Source organism: Sciurus carolinensis, chromosome 1 (genome assembly GCF_902686445.1).
Source record: "Sciurus carolinensis chromosome 1, mSciCar1.2, whole genome shotgun sequence".
In the NCBI taxonomy this organism is placed as follows: Eukaryota; Metazoa; Chordata; class Mammalia; order Rodentia; family Sciuridae; genus Sciurus; species Sciurus carolinensis.
The window spans coordinates 67,839,578-67,862,144 of record NC_062213.1 but is presented as its reverse complement, the minus strand read 5'-3'; the positions used below and the strand labels follow the sequence as shown (position 1 = coordinate 67,862,144).

Genomic DNA, 22,567 nt, shown 5'->3' with positions numbered 1-22,567 from the left:
CTGAGACTCGAACCCAGTGCCTCACACATGCTAGGGAAGCACTCTGCCACTGGGCCACAGCCTCAGCCCTGTTATTTTAATTTTTAAAAAATTTTAGTTGTAGATGGACACAATACCTTCATTTATTTATTTATTTTTACGTAGTGCTAAGGATCAAATCCAGTGCCTCACATGAGCTAAGCAAGCACTCTACCACTAAGCCACAACCCCAGTCCAAAGTCTGTGTTTTTAACCACTTCATTATATTACATATATTCATATGCATACAAGCCATACGTTTCAATATAGAAATATGAGTAGCTATCTCTTATGGTTTAGATATAATGTCCCCCACAAGCTCATGTGTGTGGCAATGCAAGAATATTCAGAGGTGAAATGATTAGATTATGAGAGGTGTAATCTAATCAGTAGATTAATTCACAGATATGGATTGACTGGGCAGTAACTATAGGCAGGTCGAGTGTGGCTGGCAGAAGTAGGTCACTGGGAGTGTGCCTTTGGGGTTTATATTTTGTCGTTGGTGAGCAGAACTCTCTTTCTACTTCCTGGTTGCCATGATCTGAACTACCTTCCTCTGCCATGCCTTTCCACCATGATGTTCTGGCTCACCTCCAGCCCAGATCTATGGAATTACAGACCATGGACTGAACTTCTAAAACTGTGAACCAAAATAAACTTTTTTTCCTTTAAGTTGTTCTTGGTAGGTCTTTTGGTTACAGCAATGAAAAAGTCGAATAAAACACTATTCAGCTTGCATTTTAGAAGAAAACATTTTCTCTAAACTCTTCCAAAGAACCCAAATAAAACTATAAAAATTAAATGAATAAAGCAGGCCTTTTGGGGTTGACATTCAGAAAAGATACCCAGGCAGCTTCCTTGCCTTCCTCTTGATCTTTCTGTGACCTCAGGATACACCCACCAAACTGATTCCATGTATCTGTTGAAAATTTATTCATTTAGAGAGATAATAGTTTCTGTTTTGTTTTCCTCTAGTAATTCATTCATTTCTTTAGTCCTTTTTTGTTTGTTTGTCTGGTTGGTTAGTTGGTTGGTTGGTTGGTTGTTGATTAGTTTAGAGGTTTTAGTGTTTGTTTTGACTTATTTTTTCAGTTATTTTAGCCTGATTCTTCCCTTTCAGGTCTGCAGGGTACACCAGTATGCTCTCTGGAGCTAAGAGGGTGGGAGATCACTGTTCTATCTTCTATCCAGAGAAAATTTAACCCTTGCTCCTCCTTGTAAACCGTTTTTTCATAGCTTTACAACCAATCAATTTCTAACTATGGAATGGAAGATTAAGATATTACATTTAAAAAAAATAAACATTGAATGCATGCAAAAGCTCTGCCCAATCTGTGGGTATAAGACAAGAACCTAGCCTAATGTAAAAGTATAGACTTTGGAGGAAGGCTGAACTCGATATGAATTTCAGTTCTGCCACTTACTAGTTATTTAGGCTTGTGCAAGTCACTTAGCCTCTGAGTTCTTCATGTATAAAATGGAGATAAGAATATCTACTTTACAGTTTACAATTACATAATACACATATAAGTACCTTACAAATATTGTAAACAGTAAGTAAACGGTACCTTTTACAATTACTTTTTCCCAAATAATGTTATCACTTATAAGATCATTTTTATTAACATTGCTTATCATTTAAGGAAAAGATATTTCATCTTATATAGAATTATCTTTTTTTCTTGATTGTATTATAGGAGGATATCTAGTTGCCATGTCACCTGCTTCTTGAAGTTAATTCTTATTGCAGCCAAGTATCAAAATTTATCAGCAATAAAATTGCCTTAGTTTATGTTATTGGTTCCATTGTTTATGAATATTATACTAAACAAAAGTAAATACTGCATTACTAACTCAATTACTGAATTGTTACTGGATCATGTACAAGTTTCATTTAGTGAATATTATTTTCCCCTGATCATTCTAGATGAATTAGTGAATAAAATGAACATAGGAAATGAGTATAAAATTATTGGAATTCCAACCTGTGTCAAAACCTCACAAACTACTGTCTGTATAGAAGCAAATAGCATCACTCTTTGCAATCTAAAAGGTAAGGAAAATCGTATATTAACAAACACTTAAATTTAAATACATTTGTTCAGCAAATAAATATTGTTTGCCTTTATTCTGGGCACTCATCTAAACAGTAGGGATATGGTTGTAAACAGGACAAAGTTCCTACTCTTAAATCATACAGTAGATTGTCAGTAAAATGTAAACTAATCAATAAGATAATTTCTGACAAAAATTTCTATGGAGGAAATAAAACGGGATAATGTACAATTTTCTGTCAGGCAGTACCCCTTCCTTTGAGTTAAATATTATTTTGAACCAAGTAAAGTGGCACACACCTATAATCTCAGCTATTTGAGACACTGAGGCAGGAGGATCAATTGAGCCCAGGAATGGGAGGCCAACCTGGGCAACACAGAGCCAGACCGTCTCAAAAAAAATTTGTTTAAGTTATTTTGATTTTTTTATAATTAGCAGTAAGAAAGAGGTTTCAGGATGCCAAGAGTTAGAGATTAGTCCAAGAGTTTTTCTACAGTACCTTTTATTTAGTTCATTTATTATCTTAATATGGAACATTTCACAGATTTGCATGTCATCCTTGCCCAAGAGCCATACTACTCTTCTTTGTATCATTTCAGTTTTGGTGTATGTGCTGCCAAAGTGTGCAGCAGTGCCTTTTATTTCTAGCTAAGGAAATAGAAAATGACTGAGAAAGAGAGCTCAAAAAAATAACACCCATTTTCTTATCTGAATTCAGAAATAAGAAAACAGATAAAGTCAGATGGGGGTCAAAATATCACCTTTATTACTAAAAATTTCCTGTAAGGGCTTCAACATAATTTATATTTATAAATATAAATATGTTATGTTTATATTATATCATATTATTTATATTATGTATATTCTATTTTTGTAATAGAAAGCAGGCCTACTTTTTAAACTTGGTTCACAAATATGTAAATAAAGGAAAGGATAATTAAATCTTGAGTAGAGTAGAATTTTTTTGAAATTCTAAAGTAACCATCTGTAGTAATAGAGACCCAAGTTGACTTTGAATATAAGTAGATTCTAGATACCTCAATTTATCTTGAAGAGAAAACTTAAAAGAACAAAAATGTTGAGGAAAGCAAGCATTGATAGACCACAGAGAGTTTAGTGACCTTTTTATATTTTCAACTGTGAAATATTTCAAGATTTATGGATTTTGATAGCAGAACATGACTTATTTGTAGGTGGAAAAGTATGCTTTCTTATGCTGTACTCCAGAATTATACAGATTTAACCAGTCACATGTGGCAAGATCTAGACTAAGATAGGCATCTTTTAGTCCATGAGGATGGGAGAATACAGGAAATTATGATGAAATCTATGCTGGCAGCCCAAGAGAAAGGAGAAAGGGATTGGGTTATTCATGCACAGCTGTTCCTCCCAAACTTACCAAATGGATAAATCACTTACCCTTTTCAGGAGCTGGAAAGAGTGAGGTGGTGGAGAAGATCTAGAATATTACAATATACTGTAAGACAGTGCTTTCGAACTAGTGGAATATAAATCTTTCCTTTAAACCACAATATTCCAGTAGTTCTCATTTTTCTCATTAGTCCTCACAGAAGGTGATATTATTTCAGACACAGAAATTTAGGATCATATTCAGCAATTCAGGAATCCCAAGATCTGCTTTGCTCATTTATGTCTTAGGGGAATGAGAGATTTGCCTTCAACCCATAGACAAGTTATGTGAACACAATGAGGTGACTACTTTATTATTTTTGCATTCTCTGAGATAGAAATGATAGATAAGCATTACCTCCACTCATAACTTAATATAAAAATTTGAATATGGCATCATTAATAGAGCGATAATTTCATAAAATTTGAATAAGTGGAATCAAATGTCTATAATGTTTGTTTTGTTTTGTTTTGTTTGTTACCTTCAGTTCCTTCAGGAATTAGTGACAACTTCAGATGTCTCCTCTCCTTGACTTCTAGCTCATGCTGGAAGTTTACAGCAATACTTGCCAATATCTTTGCATCACAAATTGTTCCTCCTGGGACTTACAATTTACTCAAACTCTGTTTGTTGATGAGTCTAGTACAGACAAGTGACCGTAACAAGGAACTAGAAGATTGCCTGGATATTTTAATTATAACAAGTGATACTCTACTTGTAGACAGGTAAAATGATGTGTAATGAACTTTCCCAAATTATAAACTGGTAACAGAATTGTATAAATCCTTACCATAAGTATTATTCCAAGATGAGTATCTAAGTGTTTAAATCAGTTTTTATCAATGAAGTTCAGAACTTTTGAAACATGAATTGAACATTGGTATAGCTGCTTTAATATTTTGAGAATCTAACCACTCAAAGTTTTAACCAATATCCCCAGTCAAACCTCTACTGAATGCAAATGAATGCATCTTTCCCAGGCTTCCCCCACTCCCCATTCCCTAGCTCAGTGTCCTGCTTTTATACCTTGTTTTTCTTTTTAAATAATCTTACTAGGAACCAACAAGCCATTTTCATATTATTTTCTTACAAATTCATTCAGATGAGGCTATAAAAAAAATGTCAAGATTATTGTGGTTTATTTGGGGGGCAGCATTGGAATAAGCCTCTATTCAGCATTTTGGGGCTCCTATTAGCAAGTACCTTTTAAAAAACAGGTTACTTAAATGTTCATGAAGCTGGAAATAAAGTCTCTACATTAATATCTTTTATGTAATTCTAATCAAATATAAATTTATAGAATGAAGTTAAATTTTTTAAAAATTCAAATTAACGTTAATCAAACAGATGAAGTTTCACTAAAATTAAACCATTACTGACAATGTAAATTTGTTGTTAAGTGCTACAGATTGCACCAATTTATTCTTCCACTCATAGAGCATGAGAGTATTTAAAGCTTCCTCAGAGCCTCACCAACTCTGAGTATTGTCATACTTTTAAATTTTGCCATCTGATGGGTGAAAATGGTATTTTAATTTGTATTTCTTTAATTGGAAATAAACTTTAGCATAATTTAGAGCTTATTAAGCACTGTGTTATTTTTCTACAAACTTCCTGTTCTTGACCATTGTCAATTTTTTCTATTAAATTATCTGTTTTATATTGAGTTGTGACACCTGTTGGAAATTAAGACCTTTGTCTCTTTTTCTGTTTGTAATCAGTCTGCCTTTTTTATGGTATTTGGGGCTGTATGAGAAACATGATTTTTGTTTGTTTTCAGGTAAAATTTATATATAGTAAAATAATTAGATAATATTATTACTTAAAACAATGAGTTCTGACAAATGCATATGCTCCTATAACCATAACCATAATAAAACTATTTTCATCACTCTAGAAATTTGTCTCTCTCTTCCAATTCCTATTTCCACAGGTGATTTCTGTTACCATAGAATAATTTTCCTATTCTTGAACTTCATATATAGGGAACCACACAGAGCACACTCTTTGGTGTATAGTTTTTCTTGCTCAATATAATGAGTAATCAGTAAGATTGATTCAATTGTATCAGTAGTTTATTATTATTATTATTATTATTATTATTATTACTTCATTATGTGAATATGCCACAATTTATTTATCTATACTCCCAGTGGTGGACATTTGGGTTTTGCATGTTTTGACTATTATGAATAAATCTGATGTAACCATTCTTTTTTTTTCTGGTGCTAGGTCTTGCACATGTTAGTCAAATGCTCTACCACTTAGCTATACTCCTAGTCCTGCTGTAAACATTCTTAAATATGTCTTTTTGTGGGCATATTTTTTTTTATCTTAGATAAATGCCTAGGGGTGGAATTCCTGGGTCATAAGGTAATTGGATATTTAACTTTATATGAAACTGACAGTTTTCCAAAGTGTGTGTGCTATTTTACATTTCCAACAACAATGTAAGAGTTTTCTTTGTCCCCATCCTCACCAATATTTGATGTTGACAGTCATTTTCTTCTTCTTCTTTTTTTTCTTAACAGTCTTTTTCATTTTAGCTGTTCTAGTAGATGTAAAGTGGTGTCCTGCGGTTCTTAGCTGCATTTCCATAATGACAACTCATTTAAACTTTTTCTTGTGTTCATTGGCCATTCATATATCTTTTTTGGGGGGTGGGTACCTGGGGTTAAACTCAGGGGCACTTGACCATTGAGCCACATCCCAGCCCTATTTTGTATTTTATTTAGAGACAGGGTCTCACTGAGTTGCTTAGCACCTCGCTTTTGCTGGCTTTGAACTGTCAATCCTCCTACCTCAGCCTCTCGAGCCACTGGGATTACAGGTGTGTGCCACCACACTTGGCTCATGTATCTTTTTAAAATTATTTGTTCAAATTCTTTGCTCACTTTTTAGTTGGATTATTCTCAATGAGTGTCCTTTGTCACATATATGTAGTATGAAATTTTCTCCCATTCTAAACCATGTTTTTTAAGAGTTTTCTTAAAAATTTTAAAGAAATTTTGGGCAGAACTTTTATTTTGATGAAGTTCAGTTTATTCTTTTCTTTTATGTTTCATGTTTTCTGAGTTTTGTTTAAGAAATCTTTGCCTACCTCAAGCTCATGAAGTTTTGTTTTGTTTATTTTGTTTGTGATACTAGAGATTGAACCCAGAGGTACTCTACCACTAAGCTACATCCCCATTTATTTTATTTCATTTCATTTCATTTCATTTCATTTCATTTCACTTCATTTTATATTTTGAGACCGGTCTCGCTAAGTTGCCCAGGTTGATCTCGAAATGAAGATCCTTGTGCCTAAGTCTCCTGAGTAGCTGGGATTATAGGGGTGGTTATAGGGGCTGACTTCATGAAGATTTTAAAAAATGCTTTCTTCTAGAAGCATTATAATAATCTTAGCTTTTATATTAGGTCTTTTATCTATATCAAGTCAACTTTTGTATATAGTATGAGGTAGAAATAAAGATTAATATTTTTCCAAAGCATTGTCTTATTTTTCTACATCATCTTTTGATAAGATCTTCCTTTCCCCCATTTTTGTTTGTGTCTTTTTGCAGGGGAAAGGGTTTGAGTATCCAGGGTGGGAGCTATAGCCCCAGCCCTGTTTTGGTACCATTGTTGAAAATTAGTTTAACTGGGTAGAAATTGAATATAAAATTGAACTATTTGAACTCTATTCTCTGTTGGTTTGGTCTGTTTGTCTATGCTTATGTCAATAGTGCACTGCCTTGATTATTATGGTTCTGTATTCAGTCTTGAAACCAGATGATGCAACCTTAATCTTTGTTTTCAAAACTTTAAAAATTATTTTAGGGTCTTTGCATTTTCTTATAAAATTTAGAATCAATGTTAATACCAACATCCCCCCATCAAAGAAAAAGCTTTTAAGGATTTTGATTTTGATTGCTACTGCATTTAACTTACAAATTAATTTTGAAGAGAATTTACATCTTAAAAATATTAAATATTTTAATCCATAAATGTGGTATAGCTTTCCATTTATTTAGGTCTAATTTCTCTCAGCAATATTTTGTAAACATTTGTAAATTATATATTTTGTTAAATTAACATATATTTTGTTAAAAATAAAAAATAAAAATAAATAAATAATAAAAATAAATAATAAATAATTTTAAAAAACCAAAAATGTAATAATATTTTCATTTCATTTTCAATCATTTGCTATAGATATGTAGAAATAAAATCAATTTTTAAATTTTGACCTTGTATTCTGTAACCTTGCATCAGTTTAAAAAATTCCTCATTTGCTTCCAATTTTTAGAGAAGTTTGAGACTCATTGTTCCATATCACTAAGTTGTCAGCCTGGCTGCATCCCAGAGGCGCCTGAGTCTAATATATAGACAGGTTTAAAAAATACATAGCCAGGCATTGTGCTGCATACCTGGAGCCCCACCTACTCAGAATTCTGAGGTGGAAGGATCACTTCAAATTACAAGTTTGAGACCAGTCTGGGCAACATAGCAAGACCCCCATCTCAAAATAATAAAAATAAAAATAACTTAGGACTGTGTACCACTTCCATAGATCCTAAGTGGTATGGAGTAGATCCTTGAAATGGTACATACACTAAACATATTTTATAGCATCCACCTGTCCATATGTAAGGATACTACTCTCAACATGCATTGCATGTCTACATCTGCTTATCATAGTTGATTGCATCAGCAAGCTGTAATTTCTGTGGCAAGAATTTCAAAGCTAAGCTAAGATAATCATGTTTCTTTCTCAGAATTTGAGAAATGAAGAAATCAAGGCAATTACAGGGTGTTAGAAAATGAAAGGGTGTATCAAGAGTTGCTGTGATACAGACACAGCAGTAGACCTAATGGGGCACTGACAAGCCTAATGTAAAGGTTTTGGATATGCAAAAGAAAGCGAGTCATAAAAAAAAGAATACCCGGGGCTGGGGAGATAGCTCAGTCGGTAGAGTGCTTGCCTTGTAAGCACAAGGCCCTGGGTTCGATCCCCAGCACCCAAAAAAAAAAAAAAAAAAAAAAGAATACCCAATTCCAATATTGTCTTTCTGTAGATTTCTCTCTTTTCTCTCAGAAAGAAATAATACTTATGTGTGTCCTAAAGATAATATTTTAGTACTCATCACATTGTATGTTAGTTTTCATGTCTCTTTCTAGGGTGAGCTGTTCAAGTTGAGGACTACATTTCATATGTTCTTATTCCTAGTTCATAGCTAGTATACACAGATATACTAAATGCTAAGTCAAATTCAATTTGTGTAGTTGTTAATATATTATGACTTCTGAAAATCAAACATTAAATAGTAGTAATGAATAAATTATTTTTCCCTAGGCTTTTGAATTTTAGCATAAACCTTTTTCCCCGTGGTATACACCATCCGGTTTCTACTGAAATTTTTCCTACTCTATCCAGAAATAAATATGGAACTGGAGCAGTTAGCATTCAAGCTGGCAGTGCTTTGTTAGCTAAAGACAGTATCTGCTTTATAGGAGACTTGTCTTCACATAAAAAAGATAAACTTGAACAACTTCAATCAGGTAAACAATATTTTTATCAAATTATTTTTTACCTATATAACCTCTTAACAATGACAGAGTTATTTGACAGTATTACCCTTTTAGCAGTTGAGAAATTATATTAAATGTCATTTCTCATTTCATTTTTATAAATAAAAAGAGAAACTTAATGTGTAAATGCAATGTTTTAGCCTTTGCTTTGAGTTGAGCTAACATGTGAAATTGTATTCTGCCAGCTTTTTCCTTTTCTTATTGCATTAACTAAGACTTCTGGCACAATGTGGAAAAGCAATAGTAAGAGGGTACATTCCCTTGTCTTGTTTCTGATCTTAGTGGGAAAGCTTCTAGACCTCTGTCTACTTCACCCAGATGCCCAACCACAATTCCAGCTACATGCTTTGGACTAACAGTTCTCATCAGGTCATGGGACACATTAACATTCAACATTTTCTTGTCTTGTTCTTTTTTATGGCAGGTGCTCTAATTTAGCAATATCTTGCAAAACAATCAAATTTAGTTCTCTCTTCACCATCTGAATTTTAAGACAGTAAAATTTTATATAATTTAGTATTAATTTTTATACATATAGACCAAAATGAACTTAAGTAACAAATGGATAATGTCTTCTGAACATAGTTCTGGAGAGCAGAAGCATTACAGTGTACATCCCAGGAAAGAAGTTTGGGGATGATATTGATCAACAAATGACTTTTCCAGTTAAGTGCAGTTTTTGGTCTTTTGTTGATATGGATTCATCTTCAAGGAGAAATGCACAGAAAAACAACAATCTAATTGGTCAGATGGTAAGGTATACACTTATTGTTAGAATGTTGTTCAGGGATTTTGTTGCAGATTTTAATATATCTTCTTAATGTTTTGTTATTAACCCACTTTTATATCAGGTCCTATAAACAGTAATGACCCCATCATTTAAATTTTTTATTTTTTATTTGTGTGTGTGTGTGTGTGTGTGTATATGTGTGTTGTGCTGGGAATGCATGGGCCTCATGCATGCCAGACTAGTGCTCTACAACTGAGTACATCCCCAGTGCTGCAAATCAGATGTCTGCTTAGTAGAAATTTCTATTTGAATCATTAACTGGAGAGCCTTTAATAATGTGTAAGAAAATACTCAATGAAGAACTTTAAAAAAAAAAAAAAACTCTTTACAAGTTCCCAGGCTATTTAGATATTGCTTTAAATTGTAGTTGATAAAATAATTAATAATTTGAACAATAAATCATATATATAATGATTAATTTATAATTATTTCCAAACTGTGAAAATTACATAGCTTACTGTTTATTAACTTTTGGTTTGATGTAGGATTGCAGTTTGATTCCAGGTAACCTTGTGGAGACATTTGGATTATTGATTAACTGCAATGAATCATCTCCTTGCCACCAACTTTTTCCTACTATGCAACATACTTTAAAGAAAGCTATTGATCCTGAAGGGCTCTTTTATTTTGCTTCTAAACAGTTCACAACTGAAGATTTTGAAAAGGTAAAGGCAGATATAATGGTTACCTAAAATGCCTATATTAATGTTTCTAAACTTAAATAGACATCTCTTTGAGCATATTTCATGTAGGATTCTTTTATTCCAAGTGCTTCCAGATTTTAACCATTTTAAGGACATGTATAGAAATCATTTAAGATTATAATTAAATAAACAACTATGAAAGGAAGTGGATATTGAAATATTGAGTTTAAGCTGGGCATAGGACATGTGCCTGAAATCCTAGTTACTCAGGAGGCCAAAGTAGGAGGACTGCAAGTTCAAGGCCTGCCTGGGCAAAATAATAAGACCCTATCTCAAACAAACAAACAAAAACTCCCAGATATCTAAACTGTTGAATTAGGGCTTAAAAAATGTCAATGAAAAATTTAAAAAAAAAATTTTCTACAGAAAATTATCATAGACTATATATATATACATTTTTTTTCACATTTTACAGACCATTTGAAGGGATTTCCCTCATATGATGTTTTCAGAATTATTACTTTCAGGAATATTGATATAACTCACCAGCCCATAATATCCTAACATTGTGAAAACATGTGTGGCATGTTCAGAAAACTATAGAGCAGATGATATAAATTTAGTATTCATTCATAGCTAATAAAGGCATACAGATTTTTGCAACTGTAGTCCTTTTAACTCTTCAGAAATCTATCCATAGTAAAATATCTGGGCAGCATAGATAAAAGGCAGGAGATATTTGGCAGTAGAAATCTATAGCTATTAAAATTTTTTTTCTTCCTACTTGCCTTCCGTGTAAGCAAACTGCATGAGTAAAAGGTTAAAAGGCAAGGTGGACTTAAAGATGAATTTAAAAAATTATTTGTTCACACAGACTAGGATAGAAAATTAATAATATTTATAATATAGTAAGGTTTTTTTTTTCTTAGGAGATAAGAAAAGAATAGTTTCTAGGAATTAGGGCACTAGATATAGACACAGTAATGACCCAGAGAAATTTTTGCTTATTTTTTTTCTGTAAAGTGACAAAACAAAAAACTATGGATTTATTAGTATTACTAAATACTTAATATATATTAGCCTATTTTCACTTTTATATTCTCATAGAAATATAAAACTCTCTTAATAGTTTATTATTTAACTGACATAAAAACAAGATACATGAAACAATTAAGGAACAACTCAAAGTGCTAAGCTGAGAGGTGCCAACTGTAAGTATTTTAGAAATTCAGAAATGAAGATATTGCCGGGTGTGGTGGTGCACACCTGTAATCCCAGTGGCTCAGGAGGCTGAGGCAGGAGAATCAAGAGTTCAAAGCCAGCCTCAGCAAAAGCAAGGTGCTAAGCAATTCAGTGAGATCCATCTCAAAATAAAATACAAAATAGTTCTGGGGCTAGCTCAGTGATTGAATGGCCCTGGGTTCAATTCCCTGTATCCACTCCCACCAAAAAAAAGAAAGAGAAAAATGAAGATATCAGTATAGAAGGCAAGAGTTGGGAAAACTTCATTGAGGAGTTGGGACTTTAGTGGGCCTTAAGAAAAAGTAAAATTTAGATGTCAGAAAGGATGGATATTTTAAGCAGGAGTAACAGTAGGAGCAAAAACAGAGAAGTTGAAATAAGTATGTATGGAAACTATGAGAAGATTAGCTTGACTAGAGTAAAAACTGTATCATGGATTCACAGGGATGTGGCAATTTACAATAATCCAAGAAGCTCTCAGAAGTTTAGTTGATTTGTCAGACTGTATCGAACAGTTTAGATGTTACTAGGCAATAAAATGGTGAAAATGGTTTGTTTGCAAGATAAATATACCACACAAATCAGAGTGGGTGAAATTTGTTGCAGTCTGGGCTCTCCTGAAGGCAGACTGCATGCTGAAAAAGTGGAGTTGAGCGTGCCAATGTGTTTTAGGGAGTGCTCTATCAATACCTGAGGAAGGGATGAGGTAGAATTAGGTAGAGGGAGGAGTCAACCTGCCATCAGACCCAATGCTAGCCTCTACTGGCCTACAAAGGAACTCTGGAGCTGAGACCCATCAGAGTTGTCCAGCTTTGGACAAAAATGGAGGAGCTTCATAATGCCTTCCCTGCTTCTGTTTCAATCAGTTATACGATGTGGGCTGTCCTGAGGCAATCACTGAAGGGCCTGACAGCAAGAAGCCATTACTGACAGCATTTCCAGTAGCTGGAGCAAGATATCACCTAAAGGTTGACACAGGTGGTATAACATCATGCCACCACGGGATAAAACTTAAGAGAGGAATATTGATGTTATTAATTAATTAATATCAATTGTATTATTATACAGTTATGAAGGCCTGGAGAAAATTGTGGAGCAAGGAAAATAAAGACAGGACACATCCATATAGGATATTTCCAACCCAGGATATAGCCATTATGCTTTTTTAAAATGGTTATATTTAAAATGCAAATGTTATAGTTAAGAGCAACCTTATTATAGTTATTTTTTTCCTTTGGTTCTGTGAGTTGAAAAAGTAGAAAACAACTAATACAGTGAAAAATCTGGAAATTATGCCATGAATAAGGACTTAATAAGGAACTGTGAGTCACTGATTCAGAAATTAAAAAAAAAAAAAAAAAAAACTTAGAGAAAACAGTGGTAATCTTTGTGTTGAAGAATTATTCTCTATCTAAATCTTCCTGAATCTCCAGCGCCCACCTTCATAGCAGTTAGTATAGTACCTCCCCCACTGCAAATGTTCAGTGAAAATGTTCTTTTAAAAGGAAGGAAGGGAAGTTAGGAGAGCAAGTAGCTCTAGGGCCAATAAAAGAAAGGTATGTGAAAATAAACTGTCAAAGAAAACTATTCAAAAGAAAAATGATCTTCTGAGGGAGAAGAGCCTTTCTCTCACTGAAAGACTAGCTAGTCTTTCAAATACATTATATTTGCACCATGAGGGAGGAAATTATTCTAAATAAACTTTAATATTCTTTTCAAAACATAAGACTGACTTAAAGTGCCTTGTGACTTCCAGATGGTCTCAGATATTTACTCAATTTTTAAAAATATGCTCACTACAAAAAATAAGAAACCAATATACTTTGGATTTTTGTTATAGATTTTATAATAAAACTTAAATCTCTTAAATTTTTCACTTTTAATTTAGCTACTGGCTTTTGCAAAGAATTTGGATGTAGAATTCAGCTTGGAGGCAGAAAGAATGATTCATGGCTATTATCTAGCCAGTCGCAGAATCAGAACAGATTTTATATATGGATCAAAACTGTCAGCATCTGCATTAAAATATTTGTAGGTATTCAATTCAAGATGTTAAAGCCAGTATTGACTTTTAAGTGGTGAATTTAATTAACTTATATATCTAATTTGTTTGATTATCGATTGATTGGTTTATAATATACCTTGTTCCAAAAGAATTTGAGGACTTGATAATTTTTTGATTCATATGAACCCCCAAAATTCTTTTCACTGTTTATTTTATTGGTTCCCTTGTATGAAATGTGTCTGAGAAAAATGTCAAATGATAATTTTTTAAAATGTGACTATAGTTCAAGTATTTTGCAGTTGGACCTAGAAAATTTCTTAAATATATTTTTTCTGTACTTTTAAATACTTTAATGGACTCATCTGTTACTGTTCCTTAAAAAGTTAAAAAATTATTTTTATTATAAAAGGAAGTACAGACATTATAGAAATCTAAAATAAGGAAAGTATCTTAACTGTACCTATTCTTATAATTACTGTTATCCCAGAGATAATTACTGTTGACAGTTTTTATGTGACCTTCCAGAAATTATCCATTCAAATGCTAGTATATACATATATAATTTAAATATGGTATGTAAAATACATTTTATTCAACTGTTACATTCTAAAATTAATGCATTAAACATATGTATGCATATAAATATATACATGTATATTTTCATGTGGATAAATATGCTTTTTTGCCCAAATAGAATTTTTCATATACAGAATTACCTTATTCCATTTTAATAGCTACATCACAGTTTTATAGTTGTGATGTGTGATATTGTGATGTGCTTTTACCATAATTTATGTAGTCACCTATTGTTAATTACTTCATCTGATACAATATTAAAGTATCATCTCCAGCCATGTTAAGTGGTGCATGCCTATAATCCCAGTGGCTCGGGAGACTGAGGCAGGAGGATTGAGAATTCAAAGCTAGCCTCAGAAAAACCGAGGTGCTAAGCGATTCAGTGAGACTCTGTCTCTAAATAAAATACAAAATAGGTCTGGGAACGCGGCTCAGTGGTTGAGTGCCCGAGTTCAATCCTCCGTACCAAAAAAAAAAAAAAAAAAAAAAAAAAGTATAATCTCCAACAAATTATAAACAGGATCCAGGAGTAAAATAATCCATTAAATAAACAAATAAAGTATCTTGTTATTACTTTAGCATAAAGTAAGAGATGAAAAACTGGCAGGAAAGATCAAGAAGAGGTCTATGAAAGATAGCTATGTTTAGTTAATTTGTTTCAACTATCTTCAAAGAGCTGAAAAATGCAAAAGATAAACCTAGGTAGAAAAATAAAACTCTGATATATTTTAAAATAATAAACTACTATATAATGCTTTCCATTTTCTGAAGTAACATTTAAAATACTTAGATCAAATTATATTGCTTCAAACTTTTGAAAGTCCTATTTCCTCACAAGAATAGCCTGGATGGTGAGGGGCTGAAAATTGTGTCTCATGACTTAACTACTTTTTTTTTTCCTGATGCTGGGGATCAAACCCAGTTCTTCCACTGAACTATACCCCCAGCCCTTATGACATAGTAAAGATACTAGGAATATATAAATTGGAGAAAAGAAAACTTGGGGCAACTATAAAAGTTACATGAAAATTTGAAGGGCCATCACATTTGAGAGGTATTAGGCTTGTTCTGTAGTTCCAAAAGATAGAATAAGAGACCAGTGGGTGACAACTGCAGTGAAACCAGTTTAGATGTATGTAAGCTTTTAGGGTAGTTGCAAAACTTTGAAATGCCTTTACTTAGTATCCTTATTTTATAGCTGAGTTCCAAAAGAATCTCATAAGTCAGTTTATATAAAATAACACAGCTAGAAAATTCTAGAGAGACAGCATAGGTTTTTCTGATTCTCAAGTCCAGCAGTCATCCAGTTATATTACATCTATATAATGAAAGCTTAAGAGAGATCTTCCAGGTAATCAAAACTGGTTAAAAATTTTTAAAAATAAAGGAAAATATTGCCTCATGAAACAGTAAAAGCTAGGAGAAGTTCAGGAGACTGGATAATGGATAGTTCAGGATGTTACAGAAAAAAAATCATTTGATAGGAATTTGGTATTTGAACTCAAAGATCCTTTCTACTTCTGAAATTGCAAGATTCTACAAAGATTTCAGATGGATAAAAGCATTAAGGATGTGTCTATTAAAGATATTTAGTTAGATTTACTTTCTCAACTGCATATTTATCTGAACAGAACTAAGAAGTTGGGTGGAATGGTAAGTAGCAGCCAGGATTGAAACCAATTCTATGACAATAAGTGATGATACTTGCTTGTCCTGGAATAGTCTAAGTTGAAGGGAAAAAATACTTTAAAAAGGACTAAGATTTTTTTCAAAGTAAGAATATGTTGTTCTTTCATGTGCGTGAGTCATATTCCTATATGTCTTGTTTATTTCCACCAAAATATATTTTTGTAATATCAACATATTTTTATTGGCATCAATTTTCTTTTTTAGAGTTTCCTTATCTGAAGCCCATGCACGACTAAACTTAAGGAATAAAGTGCTCAAAGAAGATGTACTAATTGCAGCTTTATTATTTGAAACATCTCTCACATTGAAATATGGTAATGTATTATTAATGATCCCTACAAATAATTTTATTTACAATTAAATATTAATTTATTAAATTGTTACTATATTTAAACATTACTTCAAAGAATAACAAATATCAGGCAAGACTTGTTTGAATTTAAACATTTTCTAATTGTTTAGTAGTAGTATCCTCAACTGATACTAAGTTCCTTATTATACATGATTGCATCAATGCTTGAACTTTTGTGTTGCTTAAAGAATTCTGGGGGTAAGTACTTATTAATACAAAACATGAAATGATTTTAATTTATATTCCATTTAAAATAACGTGTCAACCAAATTTAGTGGCACATGCCTGTAATCCCAGCAACTTGGGAGGCAAGCCTAAGGCAAGAGGATCGAAATTTGGAGGCCAGCCCTGGCAACTTGGCCATACCATCTCAGAAATTAAAAAAAAAAAAGGGCTAGGGATGTACTTCAGTGGTAGAGTGTCCCTGGGTTCAATCCAGTCCTGCAAAAATAAATTTTAAAAATAATAAATAAAATAAATAATAAGATAAATAAAATAAAACATGCAACATTTGTCAAGCAGTCCCCCACAGCAGAGCGGAGTTAGGCATATAACCAAAAAAAAATCACCTTCTCTGAATTGCAAAATTTAATACTGACTACTGCACTTAATCATTTGAAATGAAAGGCAGTTACTACGCTTTTGTTCATAAAATTACAAAAGAGCTTTCAAGGATGAGTAAAGTTATTCTTATAAAGTTTTTGTTGAATTAGATATTAATAGTGGTAAGAGATATCATCCTTCAAACCAGATTTTTATTCTAATCCTGGGACTTGAAAGTGCTCAAAGATGATGTACTAATTGCAGCTTTATTATTTTAACAGTAACTTTGCTGTGTGTGTTTAGTGTTCAAATTTGCTTTAAATAACTGGGTGTTGTGGTGCATGCTTGTAATCCCACCAACTCAGGAGGCAGAAGCAGGAGGATTTCAAGTTCAATGCCAGCCTCAGCAACTTAGTGAGACCCATCTCAAAATAAAAAATAGGAAGGACTTGGGATGTAGTTCAGTGGTTAAGTACCCCTGGATTCAATTCCTGGTACCAAAATAAATAAATAAATAAATATAAATTTGGGGGTGGGGGGGAAGGGAAAAAAAAATAAACATCATTGCCCTATGTAAACGTATGATTACACAAATGGTATGCCTTGACTCTATGTACAAATAGAGAAACAACATGTATCCCATTTGTATACAATTAAAAATAAAAAAAAAAAACCTGAAAGACACACTAAAAAAAAAAATAAATAAATATAAATTTGCTTAAAATTAATTATATTGTATTAATTTCACACAAAGATCCATTAGAATATTACAACCTTGTTCTATAATTGTCTAAATCAAGTGTTCTTTTACTTAGGATCCATGGATGCTTGAAGTCCTAGAAGTTTGCTGATCCTTAAGTTATATACAAATATGTGTATGTGTGCCCTTTTCTAGGAAGAGATTTTTAAGTTTTATGAAGTATGCCTTAGAGATTCATGACTGCCAGAAAAGACTGTCATCCTGAATTAGTTTTATTAACCAAAAGATAAAAACACTAGTTCCCAACCAACACTAAATAAGGATATGTAAATATTTTTAATTTGCTTTATCTTTACATTCTTCTTTTAATCTATATTTAAGACAATATTTCATCAAATCCAAGGAACATTATTTTGTCTATCATTAAGGAAAAAAAAAAAATGCTGCAAACTTTACAATGACTTGCCATCAATTGTTAAGTCATATCTGAGTTTCAGTAATAAAACAAAAGTACAGGGGTGCATCCTGTAATCCCAGTGGCTCAGAAGGTTGAGGTAGAAGGATTTCAGGTTCAAAGCCAGCCTCAGCAGTTTAGCAAGGCCCTAAGCAACTTGGTGAGACCCTAAGCAACTTAGCAAGACCATTCCTCAAAATAAAATATAAAAAGGGCTAGGGATGTGGCTCAGTGGTTGAGTACCCCTGGGTTCAATACCTGGTACAAAAAGAAAACAACAAAGTATGTCTTTGAATTTAAAAACTGTTTGAAAGGGCTGAGAATGTGGTTCAGTGGTAGAGTGTTTGCCTAGTATGTGCAAGGCCCTAGGTTTAATCCTTAGCACTTGGAAGGGGAAAAAAAAACAAACACTTAAAAACTAAGGTTTGAAAAACTATGGTTTTATAATATTAAGGACTCCTGACAGAATATTTTTACTTGGTAACTATTTTGTCAAGACTTCCATGAAGCATTTAAGAAAGCATTTGAGGGAATTAAAACTATGTGAAAAAATTTTTACCTTTACTTTTGCTTTCATAAGAACTTTCAGTTAGGTATACTGATTTTAAATCTTAAGTTAATGTTAAGAACTTATTAAATATTACTTTAAACAGAGGAAAATGATTCCAAGGGAAATTTTTCTTGGGTAGAATTGACATGAGAAGACTAGGAACCCTTGATACAAAGCCACACTTGGGTTTCCTAGTGACTATTACCTTAAATTATTAAAATTAATTTACTCTTTTTACATTATTTGCATACTATAAACTATAAAGGTAATTAGAAATAAATTATGGATCAATGTATTAAAATTAGTATGTTATGTGCTATTGTACCTTGTAATTATCATTACATGAATTAAATATTCGTAATTATTTTATCCAGTCAGTACCTCAACAAATATTTATTGACAACTAGGTGCTAGGCCCCTGATATAGTGGTAAAAAAAATAGACATAGTCTATACACAGCTGTAGCCTACAGCCTAGTGAGAGAATAGACAAAAAAGCTTGATATACTGGGGCTGAGGCTATAGCTCAGTGGCAGAACACTTGCCTAGCATGTGTGAGGCACAGCACAGCACAGCATTACAAAAATAAACAAAGGCATTCTGTTCATCTACAACTACAAAGAAATTTATTTTAAAAAATACCAATATATAATACAAATTGAGATAGATGTTATGAAGAAAATATACAGGATGTTATGAGCAAGAATAATAAAAAGGACTTATTTTGACTGGATTTTAGGGAGACATCTCTGAAGAGATATTTATTTAACCTGAAGGATGAGAAATCCAGAGAGGGAAACTATATTGTGTTGGTACTTTAAAGAAAATGAAAAGAGGGCGGGGTGGCTAAAACATAGTAAACAAAAGTAAATAAAGGCACACATTAAGGTTGCAGAAAAAAATAGGGCCAGATACTGTAGAGTCTCACATACCATGGTAAAAAATGGTGTTTTTCTTCCAAAAACAGGAAGCCAATGAAAGGTTTGCTGGTTAAGCAGAGACCTAGTATAATCAACTATATATTTTAAGTATCATTGTCTATAGTGGATATGAAGAATAGATTAGAGGGGTTAGAGGGTCGAAAAAGATGTTAGAACATTGTCGTCAAAGTCTAGGTGATTAATAATAGGAGCTTTGATTAGGTGGAGACAGTAGAAATGGAAATTAGTGAGTTTTAGAGATACATTTTGGATGCAAAAAACAATAGGTTTTGCTCATGAACTAGACTTAGAGTTGAGTGCAGAAGTGGGGAGAGGAAGAGGGAGTAATTAAGGAAAACTCCCAAGCTTCTGCCTTGAGCAACCAGGTACCAAGAATGGGAAGAAAAGGAATTGGGGGAAAAAATCAAATTATGGATGAGTTTGTGATATTCTATCAAGAAATCAATACACAGATAAAGAAGCTGGATTTTAGAGGACAGTTCTAACCTAGAAATATAATTTAGGAACCATCAGCATAGAGATGGTATTCAAAGCCAAGAAGTGGATGAAATCACCTACAGAGGGACTAAAGAGAATTCCAATACTCAGAAATGGGGTCAAGGAAGGTGAACAAAGCAGCAGGAGCTAGAATATAGGAAGAAAATGAAGTGTGGTATTACAGAAACCAAGAAAGCAGGCTTCCAAAGGGAGCAGACTGGCCAGCTGTCTCACAGGCTACTGATTTATTTAAGAGTATATTTGGTAACCCAGAGGTTGTGGGTGGACATGATCAAAACTATCTGGAGAGCTGTGGAGTGGGAATGGAGGTAATGGATAGGAAGACAGCACAGACAACTTTGAGATGTTGACTATGAAGACAAGAAATAGAATATTAGCTAGAGAAGAATGTGTGGTCCAAAAAGGGATTATTTTTTTTAAGACATAAGGTACTAAATCATGATATACAGTAATACTACTAAAAGATGGCAATCATGGTGGTACACACCCATAGTCCAAGACCATCCTGAGCAACATAACAAGACCTCATCTTTAAAAAAATATGGGGCCTCGCGCATAGTGGCATACGTCTGTAATCGCAGCAGCTTGGGAGGCTGAGGCAAGAGAATCTCACATTTGAAGCCAGCCTTAGCTAGGGGGATATGACTCAGTGGTTAAGCAACCCTGGGTTCAAAAGAGGAAAAAAAAAATTTAAAGGGTGTTGGGGTGGGATGAAATCAAAGCAGTTAAATCCTTAAGAAAAATGAGAGGAAATCAATCAGATCCAGAGCACATGTTAAGGAATTAGACTCATGTACGTCACTTCTTGAATTTATAAGAAAATGGATACAGAATGAGATAAGGTTTATAACTTTGGGCTTGTTTTACTCTCCAGGGCATAATTTTGGTCTTCAAAAAAATAAGATTTGAATAATCAGTGAAATACTCAGCAGGTTAGAACTTTTTCTTGCAGTATGGGAGATTGGACCCAGGGGTACTCTACCACTGGTTACATTCCCGGCCTTTTATTTTTAATTTTGAGAGCTATCTGGGCTTGAAATTCACTTGTGATCCTCCTCCCTCTGGAGTTGCCGGATTACCGGCATGTGCCACAACACACAACCAGGATTTGATTTTTTAAAAACTTTCATTACTTAAGTTTAAAATGTAGTGTAGTTATTTAGCATTTTAAGAAATCTTTCTCATTTATGCTATTTTCCTTCTTCATTTAGGGGCCACTGTATTTTGTGTTGCTCCAAATGCAGTATTTCCCTTTGAACTGTATAATGAAGAATATTTACAGCAAAGGGATCTCTATCTGACTCAGTGCCAGAAACAGCTCCAACAGTTTATAGACACATATGGACCTGGAACAGCCGTTTTCACTAGCGATGAATAAGCAGTTTGAGAAAATTTCCTTGTCATTTCTACTTAAGCAATGGGAAAGTGTATTTGAGTAATTTTGAAGTAATGCTTCAGATAATACTGTGTACAGAAGTACATAAGAATGTCATTTAAAAAAATAAAACATGGTTCCCACAAAATCAATTGCTATTGGGATATACACTAATCCAAACCTCTAAAACTATAAACAAAATTCCAAATCTTAGGAGAGTAACGTGGATGCTTAAGGTGAAGTTACCAAAGAGAATCCTCTGTTTTTAAGTTTCTGGTTAGCCCAATGCATGTGCTAAAACAAAAATTGAACGGCATTACAATGTGAAAAATGGTTTACTTATGGAGTTCACTATTTTGTCACAAGATGGCAATAACCTTATTGACTTACAAATTTTAAACCATTTTTTCCCCTTGCTGAATTAACCAATTTGTATAACTTGAAGCTTTAAACTTAAGGTCTTTTCAGGGCTGGGGTTGTAGCCGTGGTAGAGTCCTTTGCCCAGCTTGTATAAGGCCCTGAGTTTGATTCTCAGTACATTAAAGGTCCATCACTAAAAAAAAAAAAAAAAAAAATTTTTTTTTTTTAAATTAAGGCCTTTTCAGCTTTGTTTACCTATGTAGTATGTGAACATTGTTTTAGAAGTCCTACATATAGTCAGGAAAAGCCTTGGAAATTTCTACATATAAACTGTGATTTAAAAAAAATATATATAGGGAACCAGTTTGACCCTAAATTAAGAAAGGTTCCATGATGCAGTGAAACCAACATGCAAACCCAGTCTTCATTTTAAAAGATATTTTTAGTTGTAGGTGGACACAATACCTTTATTTTATGTAGTGCTGAGGATTGAACCCAGGGCCTCATGTATGCTAGGTGAGTGCTCTAGCCACAACCACAGTCCCAGTCTTCATTTTTGATGCTACTGAGGTGGGTTGTCTCACTCTGCTGACCTCAAATTCCTGGGGGCCCAAGCAATTCTGCCTCAGCTTGCCAGTAGCCTGGATTACGGCAAGCACCATGGCACTTTTTCTGTGGTAGTATGGATCCAACCCAGGGGCATTTTAGAGTTACATACTTTGACATTTTTATTTTTTGTGACAAGGTCTCCCTGTCACCCAGGCAGTCCCTCAACTTCAGTAACTGCTAGTCAT

General features: G+C 33.3%; 1 protein-coding gene and 1 non-coding gene across 2 annotated transcripts in view; one reads left to right on the top strand and one right to left on the bottom strand.

The window, feature by feature from the left end:
- Mcmdc2 (minichromosome maintenance domain containing 2) overlaps nt 1–21,454 on the top strand; it is a 29,604-nt gene extending 8,150 nt beyond the window's left edge. Inside the window, exons 9-16 of the mRNA XM_047558869.1 lie at nt 1,946–2,071; nt 3,972–4,209; nt 8,820–9,025; nt 9,641–9,807; nt 10,331–10,510; nt 13,620–13,762; nt 16,206–16,315; nt 21,250–21,454. Coding sequence (XP_047414825.1) covers nt 1,946–2,071; nt 3,972–4,209; nt 8,820–9,025; nt 9,641–9,807; nt 10,331–10,510; nt 13,620–13,762; nt 16,206–16,315; nt 21,250–21,416 — 1,337 coding nt within the window. The 3' untranslated portion in view covers nt 21,417–21,454. The remainder of the gene's footprint in view (nt 1–1,945; nt 2,072–3,971; nt 4,210–8,819; nt 9,026–9,640; nt 9,808–10,330; nt 10,511–13,619; nt 13,763–16,205; nt 16,316–21,249) is intronic.
- LOC124968429 (U6 spliceosomal RNA) lies at nt 2,596–2,704 on the bottom strand. The gene has a single exon (XR_007105719.1). It is a non-coding gene; the product is annotated as a U6 spliceosomal RNA (small nuclear RNA).
- Nucleotides 21,455–22,567: the final 1,113 nt, after the last annotated feature.